The 18,433-nt window shown below is 34.7% G+C and overlaps 1 protein-coding gene across 1 annotated transcript; it reads left to right on the top strand.

Moving 5' to 3' along the window:
- The first annotated feature begins 11,155 nt into the window (after nucleotides 1–11,155).
- LOC126717728 (probable RNA-dependent RNA polymerase 1) lies at nucleotides 11,156–17,744 on the top strand. Its single transcript, XM_050419581.1, has 4 exons — nucleotides 11,156–11,383; nucleotides 13,283–15,123; nucleotides 15,662–15,812; nucleotides 16,689–17,744. Exons 1-4 carry the CDS (start codon nucleotides 11,156–11,158, stop codon nucleotides 17,481–17,483), a joined length of 3,015 nt encoding a protein of 1,004 aa, XP_050275538.1. The 3' UTR covers nucleotides 17,484–17,744.
- The last annotated feature ends 689 nt before the right edge of the window (nucleotides 17,745–18,433 follow it).

Below are 18,433 nucleotides of genomic sequence, written 5' to 3' on the forward strand. Positions count from 1 at the left end.
TTAAAAGGTAAAATCTAAATTCTGAAATTTCAAAGTTTGAAACCCAAACACTTCCAAACACATGACTATCATCTTTTACTAAAAAAGAAATGATACTAATGAGTTTTTTTTTTAGAGAGTTTTGATAGTTTTTAGACCCCTTAAAAACACAATTGAATTAACCTAGGTAATTAACCAAGTTGTTACTTAGTCCAAATTCCAAATCTAGGTTATCACAATCAAACAATCATATCATGCAAAACAGCGGAAAGAGAAATAACACAACGATATGATCACCCAGTAAACCAAACCGGTAAAAACCTGGGGAGGATTTAACCTAACTATCCCCAAGGTAAACCTAAATCCACTATGAAAGAATCGAAGTTGTTCAACAGGACTTAGACCACTAACATCCTATTGCTACCCACCAGTAGAAACTTACTGACACGACCACGTGCAAGCTTCGAAACCACGGACTCCTCCTTTCTTGGATTCTCCAACAAGTACAAGCACACCCACTTGTGTTTCTTTAAGTTCTTATGGTAGCAACTGAATGATCATCAAGCTCTTGAAGAAATCTCCTTCTTGATAATCTTAAACTTGTGTAAAGGAAAGCTCCTCACAGATCTCACAAGAGATTTACACAAACAGCAATATGAGCAACACTAAAACATGGCTATGGTTTGCCTTATATACTTGGGGCAAATTACAAAACCCTAAATATTTTAAAACAAACTAGGGCTGAGTTGGAATTCTGCAAAAAACGCATCTGACCCGATTTTCGATTGATCGAGCCTAAGCTTCGATCAATCGAACCAGGCCGAGAAGCAATATTAATTTTTGCATCAGCCTGTTCCAACTTTACATAAATGAACCAACTTTGAGCAAGTCTAAACACGACTAAACATCTTGTTTTGATCATGGTTTGCCAACAATACGCATTAGAGTTCTAAATACATAAAATCTAAGTCTTTAGAACCTAACAAACTTCCCCTTTGACTATTCGTGACAAAACACAACTAAAAGCTCAAAGTTTACAAAGAAAAGCCCTTTACATAAAAATGCTCATTAAAACAAATCCAATCCTAACTACTATCCATCAATTGCAAGTGTAGACAGCAGCTCAATTAAATCAACCTATATATTTCTTGAAATACTAAACAAAATGCATAACTGCATGTGTGGAAAATACAAATAAACAAAATAAATTCTTGATTTCAACGAACACACAATAAAGACATATATCAAAGAATAACTCATAAATAAAAATCAATAAGCAGTTGAAACAAGAAACATATAAAGCAATAAAAGTATCTCCCCCTAACATGAATAGCCCAACAAAAAAAAAAAAAAAAAAAAAAAAAAAAATTGCAAGAGCTAGAAAGGTAAAATACAATGTGAAGCACCTAGATACAATCTAAACTCCACAAGCTCCAACCAACAAGAAATGCTCTCCCCCTGAAAAGAAAAACTCTACAAGTGCTCAAGTATGTACTCCCCTTTTTTGTGACAGAATGCCAAAGGGTAATCAAAATCCATCATCAAAAGGAGGTGATGGTGAAGATCATCAAAACTGTGCCAACTCTACGCACAAAGCAAAGATCTCATCGAGCACGTCCACCAAAATCTGTCCATGAGCCGCCTGAACGGTTAAGACATGATTCAACATACGTCGAATGTCTGAATCATCTGAAGTAGTTGGTGGAGGAACATCAGCATTAACAGCACCAGCACCAGACGCCTCAGCCATATCAACACCTATAGAAGAGGGAGGAGGGGGAACAACACCAGATGACGCACATTTAGGACGCGTAGGACCAAGTCTCAAGTGAGCAGCCCTTTGCCTAAGAAAGGTGGCACCTATGGGAGCTATGACATGGACGGGCTCACCGGCAGGGAAATCAGCTAGACCAAGAAACAACAAAATCCTATGAATAAAAATAGGATGAATAAGAGCATGCACTACGGCAGAACTCCTATTAACTTCGTTCAAAGAACAAAGAAACAGATGTGGAAAGCTGATAGACGCACCAGAAACAAAAGCATACAAAAACACACATCGCTCAAGAGGGATGGTATGATGATGAGAAATAGGTCACAAAGAATGACATGCTATCCTAAAAAAGATAGGCAGTCTTAGTAAGCTCAGCAAACGTGATCCGAGGATCAAAATTCTACTGGATAGAAGACCCAGTGATGTATGACATAACGTCATCTAAGGGTAGAGACTCCTCATAGGGATAGACAGGCGCCTTAATGACCGAAACCCCAAGAGCATCAGCCACTACCCGAGGAGTAATGGTGAACTCAACACCTCGTATCCAACTCCGAACAAGGGTGTTGGGTGATCGGGGGTGGATGATCTACCTCTAACAAGGACAGCCAACCTCTACTCTTAAGGTTTGCCCTAATGGCAAGATCTACCTCATCTAACACAACAGAATGCTCAACCCAAATTTTACGCTTACAGTTCAATTTCTCATAGACCTCTCTGCTTTTGTCATTCCTAAACAACTCACTCCTAGAAGGAGACTCAGAGGAAGTGGAGGGGGTCCTATGGGCTCTAGTCTTTCTAGGCATGGTGCTAGGATAAGGACCAAGACACAAAAAAAAGCAAAAACCAAGGACAGACTGCAAGTTAGCACAAAAAAAAAAATATAGAACAAAAATCTATATAATGCATGAACAGTTTAAATGTCATGATGCATGCTCTAATGCAATGAGACTAAGTCCAAATTAAGTTCAAATGCACAAAATTGGCTTGAGCATAGAGTTTCTAACAAAAACCCTAAAATTTGAAAAACCACTTGATCAATTTGTACTAAATTGACAAAATGATCATTACACATGAGAGAAAACAGATAAAAATGATCAATTACATCAAAATAACAAGTCAATTTCATCAATTAAACCTAATTTGAACAAAATCCCCAATTCGGGTTCAATACAAGCCCTATAATTTTTAATTTATCACAAAACCCCAAATTGATCAAATTAACCATCATAGATCAAGAATATATCATAATAGCAACAAAACCCATTGATCAATTTCACAAAATAAGGCTTGATTAATCAAAAACCCCAATTTATGCATAGTCCGAAAATATACCCATAAATCATTAAATAATGCATGAAAACGTGAAATACAATGCAAAAGAAAGGGTAATATGGACATACCGGCTTATGGAGAGAGAAACCTTGCAAGAAATTAGAAGGAAAATGACAAAAAATTTGTTGTGGAGCCTTGCCAAGTCACAGAGAGAGAAAAAGTTTTGAAAAGTTTTTGAAAAAGTGGTTTGAACAAGTCAAATCTGATTTTTTAAAACACCTGATTCACGAGTTTCGATTGATCGAAAATCAGTTTCGATTAATTGAAACAGACAGAGGCTTCTTTAAAAATTTTCAAACAATTTCAAAACAATTTCGATTGATCTAAAAACAGTTTAGATCAATTGAAGCAGACAGAGGCTTCTTTTAAAAATTTTAAAACACTTTCGATTAATCGAAAAACATATTGGATCAATCGAAACAGACAGAGGCTCACAAAATTTTTGAAAAAAAACACAGTTTTGAAAAAAACAAAGACACATTTTAGAAATACCTCAAAGCATTGAAATTTATGAACAAAATGCATGAGTATGTGATGAAATGTATTTCAAAAAAAAAGTTTCAAACCTAGTTTTCCCAAAATTAAGATTTCTTACATTCTCCATAAATTTTCAAGCATCAAATCTATTTTGCATAAAAACTCAAAATATTTGCAAACTTGGTTGGTCAGACCAAAGATACACACTGTATCATATACAATGTTTAGCAAAGAGTAACTCGTGTAGTGTGTGCAACTAGTAAAAACTTGAGATACATGTGAGGTGATATGTGTATAGCAATTAAACACAAAGTTTACAAAATTCATCACATAAAATTTGAAAGAGACTATTACCAAAAGAGTTACATTATATAACTCTCACATCATAAGCTTGCAATCATGTAAGTTTCTTGATTTTGCCTCATAATGTACACACAAATTTTAATTATTCAGAAACTTATTAAAATAGCAGGGATAATGTACACACCAATTTTATTTGATTGATTTAACATTAAGTCCAATAATGTACACACCAATTTTAACATTTAAACCGAGGCTACACCTTATGTTCTTTTTGTGTATGTGCTACACTTTCTCAAGCACAAAATCTTACGATATGCACTAAGGTGTTCATGATTGGCTAGTGAACAGTGGTGAGATGGTTATTTATGCCTTTCTCTAAAGGTTCAAGTCCGACAATCAAAGACATGTGACTTCAAGATCAAGACAAAGTGATCAAAACCATAAACATCTTTCCCTCACAACATGCACTACAAAGCTTCAACTAGTAAAGTGCAATAAGTAAGCTCATCAAAGCTAAACAAGGTACAAAAAACACGTTATGTGAAAATAAATTGACCAACCTTGTTTTCAAAAACCAAGAAAATAGTACAAAACACAATTTGGTTCCTTTTTCTGCCCTTTTAAAAAAAAAAAAAAAAAAAAAAAAAAAAAAAAAAAAAAAAACAAAAACAAAAACAAAAACAACCTAGAATGAAATGCATGAATGTTATGCAATGCAAATCCTAGAAACAAAGAAAACAAAAACCAAAGAACAATGGTCACAAAGAATAGCAATGAAGCACAAGGACCATGTCAGAAGGACTCAATTAAATTGAGCTTTTTGCATCCAAAACTTTTTAGATGCACCACGAGCATTGGAGTTCTTATTCACATGGGAATGATTACCAACTCCAGGATTGGAATAAACGTTTAGAGCCTTTACCAATTCACCAATGAGTAAGGATCTTGTGCTTGAGGCATAGGTACTTTTGGTTTGTTTGCTCTCTTAGCAGCTTGTAGCTTGTAACAGTTTGGACGAATGTGTCCAAACTTTCCACAAAAATGACAAACCCATGCAGGCTTATCATGTGACTTGTCCTTAGAAAGAGAAGGCTGCTTAGGTTTAGACTCTTTCAAATCAACCTTAATCTTCCTAGGAGGTGTAACTTCTAAGGGCTTGACAACCTCACTCACAAGGGGGTTCAAAAGAAGATAAAGGAACAAAAATCATGGAATTGGGTGCAAACACATTGATGCTTTCTACAAAACCTAACCCAGTTTTGTCAGAATGAGACTTTTGAACACTCAACATATGATCAAGTTTGGAACTAGCAAACTTATTAGATTGTTCTTAAGCAACAGAAAGCTCATGTTCCAAATTCTTAACTTTATCAATTAAAAGCATGTTCTCAGTCTTCACATTATTCAAAAGTTCAGTAACATCAAACAGTTTAACAAGCAAATTTTTCTTATCAAGCTCAAGAGATGCAATTTTCTTCAAGCCTAATTCAACATTCATAGCATCCTTTGTAGCAACTTTGCAAAGTTTATTGTAGGCTTCTTGAAGATCTGCGTCCTCAGAGAGTTCCCCATCAGAAGGGTTCTTTTTAGCAAATATGTTTTCATTGACTACAACAGTAGCAGTGAAAGTAATGAAGTTTCCATCCTCGTCACAAATAGACTCATCATTAGAAACTTCACCATCACTAAAGGTTACAGTCATAACCTTACCCTTAGACTTCAAGTAGGTAGGACATTCAGATTTCATTTGACCATACTCTTGACATCCAAAACACTAAAGACCCATAGAACTATTTGAAAATTGACCTACTTTTTCTCTAGGTTTATCAGTGTTGTTAACCTTAGTGAGATCATTCTTCCTAAAGTTTCTAGGTTTAGCAGTGTTCTTATCTCTTACCCTTCTATTGTTGTTTCTAAGGAAATTCCTAAAGTTCTTGGCAAGGTAAGCAATCTCTGTAGCAGAGAGCTCATCATCAAATCCACCAACATCAATATCATTAACTAACTTAAAAACCATTGATTTGGATTTGCTAGTCTTAGGTAGGTCCAACTCATAGGATTAAAAAGATCCTACAAGTTCATCAACAGGGATGGAGTCTACATCCTTACTCTCAGTGATGGCAGTTACCTTGGGTCTAAAATCTTTAGTCAAGGATCTAAAAATCTTCCTAACAATTTTAGGTTGATCATAGATTTCACCTAAGTTATATGCAGGATTAACAATATCATTAAGTTTACATAGAATTCATCAAAAGATTCATCATCAGACATCCTAATGCTTTCAAATTTAGAAGTTAACTACCGCAATTTGTTGATTTTGACAGCCTTTGTGCCTTCATGCACAGTCTGGAGGATATTCCAAGTAGTATGAGCAACTTCAACATTTGAGATTATCTTAAATTCCTTCATAGAAACAGCGTTAAAGATAGCATTCATAACTTTACTATTGAACGTGGCTGCTTCTTTTTGAGAAGTTTGCCACTCACTAACAGAAGTAGTGGGCTTCTCCCATTTGTATTCAACGAAGTTCCAGACTTTCTCATCAATTGATTTCAGGAATGCTTTCATCCTTACTTTCCAATAAACATAGTTATTCCTATTAAAGTGAGGAGGAATAACAAGAGAATTTCCGTGTTCCATGACAACAGGGTCAAGGATCAGCTCAGTGATCAAAAGATCAACAACAAAAGAGCAACCCGCTCTGATACCACTTGATAGTTTTTAGACCCCTTAAAAACACAATTGGATTAACCTAGGTAATTAACCAAGTTGTTACTTAGTCCAAATTCCAAATCAAGGTTATCACAATCAAACAATCATATCATGCAAAGCAGCGGAAATATAAATAACACAACGATATGATCACCCAGGAAACCAAACCGGTAAAAACCTTGGGAGGATTTAACCTAGCTATCCTCAAGGTAACCTAAATCCACTATGAAAGAATCGAAGTTGTTGAACAAGACTTAGACCACTAACATCCTATTACTACCCACCAGTAGCAATTTACTGACACGACCACGTGCAAGCTCCGAAACTACAGACTCCTTCTTTCTTGGATTCTCCAACAAGTACAAGCACACCTGCTTGTGTTTCTTTAAGTTCTTATGGCAGCAACTGAATGATCATCAAGCTCTTGAAGAAATCTCCTTCTTGATAATCCTAAACTTGTTTAAAGGTAAGCTCCTTACAGATCTCACAAGAGATTTACACAAACAGCAATATGAACAACACTAAAACGTGGCTGGGGTTTACCTTATATACCTGGGGCAAATTACAAAACCCTAAACGTTTTAAAACAAACTAGGGTTGAGTTGGAATTCGGCAGAAAATGCATCTGACCCGATTTTCAATTGATCGAGCCTAAGTTTTGATCGATTGAACCAGGCCGAGAAGCAATATTAATTTCTGCATCAGCTTGTTCCAACTTTACATAAATGAACCAACTTTGAGCAAGTCTAAACATGACTAAATATCTTGTTTTGATCATGGTTTGCCAACAATACACATTAGAGTTCTAAATACATAAAATCTAAGTCTTTAGAACCTAACAAGTTTTAACCTATGGTGTTTGCTCATAATAATAGTTTTTTATCATCAGACCAAGACACCAATCAATTTTTTATGTAGGCGGGGATTGAACCCTGATACTAATGAGATGAAACAATGATTCTCAATGCTTCATATATATGGGCATTTGCATTAAGTTTTGAAAATAGTTCCTATGACAATTGGTAACGGATTGAATCTGGACAACTCTACTTTCCAACGCAACCAAAAACAACGTGTTGAATAAGTATTTGAAACTAGAATTTGATGTAGTAATTTCACATTGAAAGAAATGTGATTGTTTCTCTGAGGTAGTCTTGGCCAATCAATTTGCATAAGTCTTAAAAAGATGCTCCATTCCAATGCAACCAAAACAAGTTTCCTGAGTGTAAGTACCAAGTATTTAGTACACAGAGGAATAATTAAAGTCAATTCAATCTCATCACCCTTTTGGTTCAATTAATTCTTGCATAACAAGGAGGAATTTCCCATGGGAACAAAAGATACTCCCTCTCTCTTGTTAGTTTCAGAGTAGGGAAGCCTTGTGACTGATTTGTCCACATCATTAAGGTTTTTGGCCTAACTGAAAAAAAAAAAAAAAAAAAAAAAAAAAAAAACAAAAACAAAAACAAAAAACAAAACAAAAAGGGAGAGAGTTAATAGGAATGGTTTTAGAAATTAGGATTAGATCATCATACCTATTCGAAATCGAGTTATTAGTCACTTAAAAAAGTAACTTGTATATATGAACTAATATGATCGAGCAACGTAATTTAGTTGTCACTTTTTGATATTATCAAATGAGATATTTAAGATTTAAATATTTTTTTTATTATAATTGAAAAAAATTATATAAATAAATATAAAGGTACATAAATTTTTTTTTTTTTTTTCCCTTTTAAGATGAAGATGTTGTGGATCCAATCGACGGATATATAACCAGTTAATTGTTGATTTGGCCCAAAGGCCACTGGCAGATTTTATTTTTTAATTATTTAGAAGTACAGGACACATAGTATGTCTGGTTTGGACTGCTTTTGGACAATCTGACGGTAGTAGAAAACGAAAATTTGTATGGATGTGGTGGTGGTTCCAGTCACCTTTCCGCTTGTAAACTCCTCGAACTTATATGGAAGAAATTAAAGATGATTTCTCAAGCTGTGGCTTTAGCTGGGTCAAAACTCAAAAGACAGTCCCCTAAAGAGTCCACATATTATTGGTCCTACCCTCCAACTTCATCTCACCTAAACTCAACAATACTTTACTCTTGTTTATTTTATCCTAGTAAATTTTCCTTTTTAGGCACCTAATGCGTAAAAAGAAGTGTTAGTTTAACTAACACTTTTTATTAACTTGATGTGCTTAGAATTGTATTCGTTTTAATATACCTGCGGTAATCATATAGTCTAGATCCTTCTTTTTCTTTTCTATTTAATCCCATAATATATTTTAATAACGCAAAGGAAAGAAGTAGAGCGTGTTTTTGTAGAATCTTTATATGCACGTAAAGAAGTGTAGTGTTGGCCAAAGAATCAAACAAAGTTCTCTCCCATATTACTAAGTCTCCGCGTCCTTGTTCCCAAAGTTTCCACTTTTCTTTATCACTTAAGAGGTCAAAAAAATTCAATTCCATCATTGTTTTTAGTGTTGTACTATCATTTCTTTTCTTTTTTTTGTTAATTCCTTGAAGGTCAAGGGGGAATTCAGCATCATGGATAGCAAAAGGCACTCCTCCTTTCTTGTTATTAATTTCAGTGTGGAACTTTACATTCTGCTTGGCCCACCAAAGAAAAAAAATATACAAGTTAAAAATTAGAATTAGATGATTCCCACTTCCACATGAGACAGGCTTTGCAACCTTTTCTATTAAGCTCGGCATAAATCAATGTATAAAATAATAATAATAAATTTGTGATTAATTATGTATTAAATTTTACAGCAATTTCATTTTCAATGTACAAAATCAAAATCAAAGAGTTTGTTAGAAAATTATCTTCTTTTTTTTTTTTTTTTTTTTTTGCAAAACTTATTTTTGATAATATTCATAGTTAAAAACACTCATTCCACAGTTGCATTAGAAATGGTAAGAACAAGTAATAAGTGCAACAACTATATAAACAAGTTGATAAGCAAATGAGTTTTTGGTCCTTACTAGTCATTAGCACAATTATGCCGAAATACATAATGCTCATAATAGTGTGTTAAGAATAAGCAATGCTACCAATCATGTACTGCCACCTCATAATGCTACAAAGTGGTACTTGTACTTAACTTTGCTGACATGTTCTCAAATCTTTGGCTTGGGGGTGTGTGAAGTTTCTGTAACTCTCACACTAGATCCTTCCTCGTCAACGGCTTACAGACCAAGTGTCTGAGATTCTTTGAGGAATCTGATAATGAAATTTGTTACTAGAAAAAAATTTAAAAAAAAGACAGACATCATAGCTTTTGACAATGTTCCTTGGAAAAGCAATCGAACGCCGCCACGTGTCAATTACCTCTACGTCAGCTTCACATATCAGCAGAAGTAATTCATATACACTAGTCCCCGCGAAGCAGGGAATCATGACAGTTATCTTGGCGCCACACTGCACTCTACTCTGTCTATATATAGTTTGATCATGAGCCTTACTTCTTTCACTGCAACATATTTTCTCTACTTAGCTTTTAAGGTGAGACTCTCTTGCTTACTTTCAATCATTCACTTCCATTTCTCTTAATCACACTTTCATATATATGGTTGAAGAATGTCAAGAAAAACAAGAATTTGAAGCCTCTTTCATCCTGGTTTCAATTGCTGTCAAAATGTTAATTTTTTTCCATAATGTAACTAGACAACACAATTTATAGCTATTCCTTTTTACTTTTTTTTTTTTTAATTTATTTTTTTTATTTAATGTTTTGGGTTAGTATTTCTTTGAGATTTAATATCTTCGAAGTACATTAATGTGCATTGAATATTTGTTTAGTACATGTGTTGAAATTTTGAAAATGGTTTTGATGATTTGATTGCATCAATGTTGCAACCTTTGCGTTTTTGAGCATGACAGTGAGCTGAATTTGATATTTGATTTTCACTTTCAAATGCACATGAAAAAAGAGTTTTTTTATAAGTAGTTTTCTAATGTTTTCCTGTCTCTTTTTTTGGGGCTCCATTTATTATTATTATTCTTTTTTGGTCTTGAAAGATATCTATGTAGTCTCTTTGATTTAGTTTTGTGGGTTCTCTCTTATTAGTATTTGATAATACTTCATGTGTAAGGTGCAGTGTTATGTAAAACTTGAACCAATATTACTTGGCTAGGCTGTTAATATTTATGTAGTTTCATTTTAGGTTGATATAGGCTTTAGAGATATAGTTTCAAATTTTTGTTTTAGTTCTTCCCCTACCTGGCTAATAGTCTTACTTGTTGAAACCAATCCATGGAAAGACTAAATGCATCAAAGTATTTGGAACCACTGTAAACCATTCCTAGACAGTCATATATATAGAGACTTGGGAAAAAAATGGAATGGGGATATTTGAACCCCTTTCAATTTGCGTTTTATTTGTTTTTGTTCAAATTATTTACATTGTAAGCCTGTCTAATATTTTACTATGATTAATAGTTTTTGAACTTTTTTCATTGAATACCTTAATTGGTAATGTGGTTCTAATGACGGCCAATTTGCAGAATTTCAGAAATCATAGTCTTCTTGGATAATCAACACCTGTTGCTGTGCTCTAGATAATATACCATGGATAATATAGCATTGCACCTTGGATATCAGACTTCAAGGGAAACTTTTTCTGTGCTCTGGAAACAGGAAAATGTTTTTGTCAGATTTGACTCGAAAATGAGAAATTTGTACTTCTATTTCTCTGATCTTTCTGAAGAATACAAGCTTGAACTCTCTTATGAGAACATTTGGAAGATTGAGCTCCATCATCCACGTGGTCAAGCTAAAAAGTTTCTTCTCATTCAGGTTAGCTGGTTAAAACATTAATTATAAATTTTCACAATTTGCTGCTCTCCATGCTTTTTATAGTTAACATTCAAACAAATTATTCTTCTTGTTGTTTTTTCCTTTGCAAAGCTATGAGGGTGTGTTCATTGTCCTGAAGACACGCATAGAGTTAGTAATCATATTTCTCCCTTAATTATGGTTGTTGCTTGTAACAGTGTGTGTGTGTTAACATTTATTAATCATATTTCAGCATATGACATCTTTAACTTGCAACTACAGTTCATAATTACATTCTAAAGTGTTCCATTTGGATTTAAGAAATAAGGCAAACTGCTAGCTATATAAAATGGGAAAAGAACTCCTTCTATTATACAACCTATCTCTAGTTGATCAAGAATAGTGTAGAGCCACTAGTGAATACTAGAATTTGGTCTTCCTTGGAAACAGGTGTTGTATATCCTTACAATGGGAATTAGAAAGGCCTAATTTAGGCTTCTTAGCATGTGTAAGCATTCATGCTCCGCTATTCATGTCTTACTTTAAGGTTTTTCACAATTAGTTGTACTTATCATCCTGTTGATGGGGTTGGAGAAGAATGGTTGGTGAAAGTTTCAATTTTCAACAAAATTTTGGTTATGAAAGCATTATTGGCTCCCTTTTCAGATGCTGGAACTCCATATTGTATGTGTTAGTAATATAAGTATTTCTTGAGAAGTAGAATTAGGGAAGCTAAGATTAAGGTTCCAGTGTGATTACTTTTTACATAATGGACTAATAGAGAATTACATTTTTCACCTTTTGAATGCACTTTGTAAGGGGAACAAAAGCTTTTTATGATTGCCTTGTAGTTGGATAGTTCAATCCTGCTCTAGAGCATGGTGTGTCTGTGATTTACCTATTACACAACCTGTCCAAAGGTTTCTTGTTATTCCTCTTTGATCTGCTATAATTTTCTTCTGGTCCTAAGGTCTAGTGGTTGTGCTACTTTAAGAAAACGATTTCCAAAAGGCAAGTGGACTCTTATCCTCACCTTGGTTTTATTGTTATTATTATTTTTTTTTTTTCACATTACAAACTTTGACTAAGAAGATTAGAGGAAAAGCTAATGCTTGTTGTATCTCCATATCTTGAAGGTGGACTTCTTGAGAACTCTTCCGTGAATTTTAAGATAAAACCAGAAGGATATTCATTTTATTTGTTTGACATCTCGCTTCCCTTTAACCTAAATACAAAGATCCCACCCCAGTTATATATCTCTCACATTCCACAGCTTAATATTGGTTGGTTGGACACCCTACCCTGTGGCTTAGTGTTAGCTGACTTCATAAAGTGGAGGTCACCACATCACAACATCGAAGGGCATCCACGACACAAATCTAACTACTAACCCTTCTCTTTTGATTTATATACCATGGACTGATCCTTTCTCTACCCACTCAAGATATGAAGATATACATAACTCACCCCTATTCTTTCCCCCCATCAAGTAGAACCTAGTATCACTTAACGATTAGAAATAACCGCTAGCATTTTTTTTTTTTTTAAAGCTAATACCAAAAGATGAAATAAATTGTACCATACCTCGAAAGGAATAGTCAAGTAATAGTTGAGACCTCATAGTTGATTATAAAGCTTAGATCGATCCAGTGTATACTAGATGTAGGACTTAGACCCACGTAACATACACTCAACTAATTCAATTCAATATCCAATCAATCTAGGGTATCACAAAGATATACTTATTTACATTTTCATGTCAAGAATGCTTAACTTCATTACTTTTGTAATAATGCCTGTCAATGTTATTGGTAGAGCCCCTAGTCTTCTTTTATATAGGTTGAACCTGCATAGATTTATGTGATATTGAAAATTGAATTCTTTTTTCTTGTCTTAACGAATTTTTATTTTCATTGTTAGTTACTTGGAGCTCCTCGGATTTATGTGCAAGATCATACTCGTCATTGGGTCCGAGAAGTTGATTTCACTCCGTCGTGCTGCATAGGCCAATCTTCTGCTCTATGTTTGGAGCTCCCACAGGAGGGCCAGCTTCCAAAATTTCATGGAGATTTTGTCTCTTATAAGGAAAATGAGGGCCCTTTTGTTCTGAAGCAAGGTATTGCTCTCTCTTGCAGTTCAGGACTAGTCCCTACTGTGAACCCACCCGAAGGCTTTGACTTGCCTTACAAAATCTTGTTTAAGATCAACTCTTTAATTCAGCATGGTTATCTTCCTGGGCAAGCAATTGATGAAAATTTTTATCGGTTGGTCGATCCTAAGAGAATAACAATTGAGTATACAGAAAGTGCCTTGGACAAACTGTCTCATTTGAAAGAATGCTGCTATGAACCTGTACGCTGGCTTAAGGAGCAGTACAGAAAATATGCCACATCGAGGCGACTTCTTAAAACTGTTGCCATATCTTTAAATGATGGGTTGGTATATGTACACAGGGTTCAAATAACTCCATCTAAAGTGTATTTCTGTGGTCCTGAGGTGAATCTCTCCAATCGTGTGTTACGCAACTATCCTGAGGATATTGACAACTTTCTTCGTGTTTCGTTTGTTGACGAGGACTTGGATAAACTACACGCAACAGTTTTATCATCGTGTGCATCTTCGGCAAATGGGGAGAGGCAAACTGGCATTTATGACAGGATACTGTCCATTTTACGAAATGGCATAGTTATTGGTGGTAAGAAGTTCGAGTTTCTTGCCTATTCAAACAGTCAATTACGAGAAAATTCTGTTTGGATGTTTGCTTCAAGAACTGGCCTGACTGCAGCAGATATTAGAGAGTGGATGGGTGATTTTCGCGAGATTAGGAATGTGGCAAAATATGCTGCCAGATTGGGTCAATCTTTCGGCTCTTCAAGAGAAACAGTGAGCATTAGTAGGCATGAAGTTGAAAATATTCCTGATGTAGAAGTTGAAAGGAAAGGAATCCCATACTGTTTCTCTGATGGTATAGGTAAGATATCTACAAAATTGGCTAGAGAGGTGGCTGCAAAATGTGGCCTAGAAAATTCTGTTCCATCTGCATTTCAAATTCGATATGGTGGGTACAAAGGTGTTGTGGCTGTTGATCCAACTTCTTCAAAGAAGTTGTCATTGAGAAAGAGCATGTGTAAGTACAAATCAAAAAACATCAAACTAGATGTCTTGGAATGGAGTAGGTACCTACCTTGTTTTCTTAATCGTCAAATAATCACTCTTTTGTCTACCCTCGGAGTTATGGATCAAGTTTTTGAAAAGAAGCAAAAGGAGGCTATAGAACAGCTAGATGCTTTGTTAACAGATCCGTTGCGCTCACAGGAAGCATTGGAATTGATATTCCCAGGAGAGAGGACAAAGGTTCTAAAGGAAATGCTTTTGTGTGGTTATCAGCCTGATACAGAACCATTTCTTTCAATGATGCTACGAACAATTCGTGCATCTAAGTTGCTAGAATTACGGCTCAAAAGTAGGATATTTATTCCAAATGGAAGATGTATGATGGGATGTCTAGATGAGACCAGGACATTGGAATATGGACAGGTATTTGTTCAGATTTCTCACTCTAGTAGGCAACTCCCTAATGATTTCTCCCATATGTTTCGCACCAGCAGCTCAAACCCGAATAATATAATTTTTGAGGGTGAGGTAGTTGTTGCTAAAAATCCATGCCTGCATCCGGGAGATGTACGTGTTCTAAAGGCTGTTGATGTGCCGGCTTTGCACCACCTGGCGGATTGTGTTGTTTTTCCGCAAAAGGGAAAAAGGTAATACTGTGATATCCCATTGTAGATAATTCTAAGGCATGAAATCCTATAATATTTGCACAGAGAGATTCACACACATTTAGAGTTTATACATAATCCTATACCAGCATCAGTTTATACACATTTATGTATACCTTTACTTACTTACATATACATGAATATGTAGGATATATAATGAGCCATTTATACTTCTATGTTGCATGCATAGATATAATATGTATCTTACTTAAATGATATGCAACATATTCTCCTCCACTAGGTAAATTACCATGATGGTAGCTTGTCTATTTGTATGTCCATATATAATATGTTGTTATCTTACCTTATTTTATATTAAGTTTGTATACAATGTCCTTTTTCACCACTTCTAGGATAGAAAAAATCTAACCTTTTAGGCATTCTCATCAAATAATTTTATATTGTACTTGCATACTGGAATGTTGTGTTATTTGTCTTTATTTGTTCTCTTGCCTTGGCAAGACACCACCTAATTAAATAAATAAATAATTTACTAACTTCAGTTGAACAATTGTATTAGACCTCATCCAAATGAATGTTCTGGGAGTGACTTGGATGGAGATTTGTACTTCGTCTGTTGGGACCCTGATCTTATTCCTCCCCGACAAATTCAACCAATGGAGTATATCGGAGCAAAAACTAAGCCACTTGATCATGATGTTACAATAGAGGTAATTTCACTTTATATGTAGTAACAAGCCATGCATATTTTGTGCACACCACATTTTAATTTGCCTCTGCAATTAATATATGCATAAAACTGCACTATAAAAGAAGGGTATAATAGCTCTTTCTGAACAAATGTCTATTCATTTGCTTGTACCACCTGATGAGAATACACCTTGTTTCCATCATCTAACCTCTGCGATCTTGGGTTTTTATATGTTAAAGACAATTGAGCATTTAGTTTATATATGGCTGTGTATATTCTTGTGCATCTAATGAGTAGTCATTTACGAAATTGTTTCCGAACTTTTTTTATGTCAAGAGGGAAAAGTATTGTTTCCATACTCTAAACAATTATCTTTTCTATTCGTGTTATATTATTCGCCAATGCATTGTGTTCATTAATAATATTAATGAGCACAAAAGAATAAGCTAGGCACATATCACATATGCTTGATCGAAACACTCTTTTTTGGATATTTAGGATCATTGAGAAAAGTCTGCAACAAATATGTTTAATTTTGTTAAAGGCTGTCTTGCTATCCTGGAATTAGTTTGGAATCTGGAAATTCTAAGCATGAATTTCCTTATTTTGATCAAATCTAGAAATCCCAGACCTTATGGGCAGTCCATTTGTTATTCCTAACATTTTGAGTGATAGAGAAATCTAGGCTGGAGTGAGTCATACTTAATGGTACTGATTATCTCTACTAGGTAGTAATGCAACACTTTCTCAAATAAATAAATAAAAGGTAGTAATGCAACACACGTTCCACACTAATGCATTTAAAGATTGCATTGATTCCTCATATTTTCCATCCCATCTGCAACAACATCCTTCTATACCTTACATAACAAAGCATGTCACCTTTGTGCTACAGGAAGTTGAAGAGTATTTCGTCGACTACATACTCAACGACCGTCTAGGAATCATCGATAATGCCCACATTGTCTTTGCAGACAGTGAGCCCCGTAGGGCAATGAGTCCTAAATGTATTAAGCTTGCAAATCTACACTCAATTGCGGTTGACTTCCCTAAAAGTGGTATTGTTGCCGAAATACCCTATTATCTGCGTGCTAAGGTATATCCAGATTTCATGGAAAAGCCTGATAAACGCACCTACAAATCAGAACGTGTGATTGGAAAGCTTTTTCGAGAGGTGAAAGACCTTGCATCGCACACAAGCCCTGTGACACCCTTCACCTCAGAAGTAGCAAAGCGGTGTTATGATCCTGACATGGAAGTAGACGGCTTCGAGGACTACATCAGTGATGCTTTCTATTACAAAAGGGAGTATGATCACAAGCTGGGGAGTTTGATGGATTACTATGGGATTGAAACTGAAGCTGAAATACTTAGTGGAAACATATTGACAATTTCAAAATCCTTTGATAAGAGGAGGGATTTGGAACAAATTAATTATTCTGTAATGGCACTAAGAAAGGAAGCTAGGAGCTGGTTCCTCAAGGGAAGTGAGTCAGATTCTGAAACTGATATTGTCAAAGCAAAAGCAAAAGCAAAAGCATCGGCTTGGTACCATGTGACATATCACTATAGCTATTGGGGTTGCTGCAATGAGGGAATGGATAGAGCTCATTTCCTCAGTTTTCCATGGTGTGTCTTTGACAAGCTTATTCAGATCAAGAAGGATCAACTGATTAACAGAATAGCTTGAGACATGTTGGGATTGGAGCGTTAGTTGAGTCATGAATTGATCTTGGATTGAGAAGTTTAGTATGAGATCCTAAGTATGTATTTAAGAAATTTGCTTGTTTAATTACTATTTATTCTTGCTTATTGTTATTGGTACATGGTTGTTGATAAACTACATGTAAAATGCTCCAGGCAGATGATTGGGGCTATAAATTATGTTTCAATTCCTGTTGGAAAATATATGCATAGTTTCTTGTCATATTTTCTTATTCTTCAACATCTAGTGGTGCATTCAGGTCCATTTCTCCTTGAGAATATCTTGGCACATGATATCAGATAATCAAGAACTAGATACCTTACTCATTGTTTTAAGAACATGTGGCTGCTGTCTATTCCACATTAACATGTATGAATATTCGGAAGAGCAAGTGTCTGACTAAACCATAATAACCTTGAAAAAATTGGAAGGGTACATTGTCTTTTTTCTTAAGGTACCTTGTAATTTGTGACTAAAATAAACTAATCCTTCCATTTTTCAGCAACAGCAAAATTCATGTCCGTTGTGATGTTGTAGTCTATGAGGACATATTGTTAGTTCATCATTTTATTTTCTCATTGAGGTCAAACCTAGACGAGAAATAGCTATTCTTATAATGAAGAGCTAGTATATATATATATATATATATATATATATATATAAAAAGTCGAAATTTTAAATTTTGGTCCTGATAGCCCCCAAATAAAAAAAAATTAAAAAATTTAAAAAAAAAAAAAAAACCGGTATACTGAAATATTTAGATATTGACCTATAATAAAAAATGAATAAATAAAATAAAATCCATGCCTCTTTAACTAAAGAATAATAGAAAAATCTTTTAGTTTAAACGAATTAAATTGTATAAAGTATAACATCAATATCCTTTGGACAAACTAAAATAAACTACAAAATAAAAAATAAATATGAACTGAAAA

The sequence above is a fragment of the Quercus robur genome, chromosome 3 (genome assembly GCF_932294415.1).
Source record: "Quercus robur chromosome 3, dhQueRobu3.1, whole genome shotgun sequence".
NCBI classification, from domain to species: Eukaryota; Viridiplantae; Streptophyta; class Magnoliopsida; order Fagales; family Fagaceae; genus Quercus; species Quercus robur.

What these genes read in the sequence shown, in the direction of transcription:
- LOC126717728 (XM_050419581.1), top strand. Translation starts at nt 11,156, where the DNA reads ATGGATAATATAGCATTGCACCTTGGATATCAGACTTCAAGGGAAACT. An exon ending in TTTCCGCAAAAGGGAAAAAG is followed by an intron (nt 15,124 to 15,661) that starts GTAATACTGTGA and finishes CAATTGTATTAG; the next exon opens with ACCTCATCCAAATGAATGTT. An exon ending in ATCATGATGTTACAATAGAG is followed by an intron (nt 15,813 to 16,688) that starts GTAATTTCACTT and finishes TTTGTGCTACAG; the next exon opens with GAAGTTGAAGAGTATTTCGT.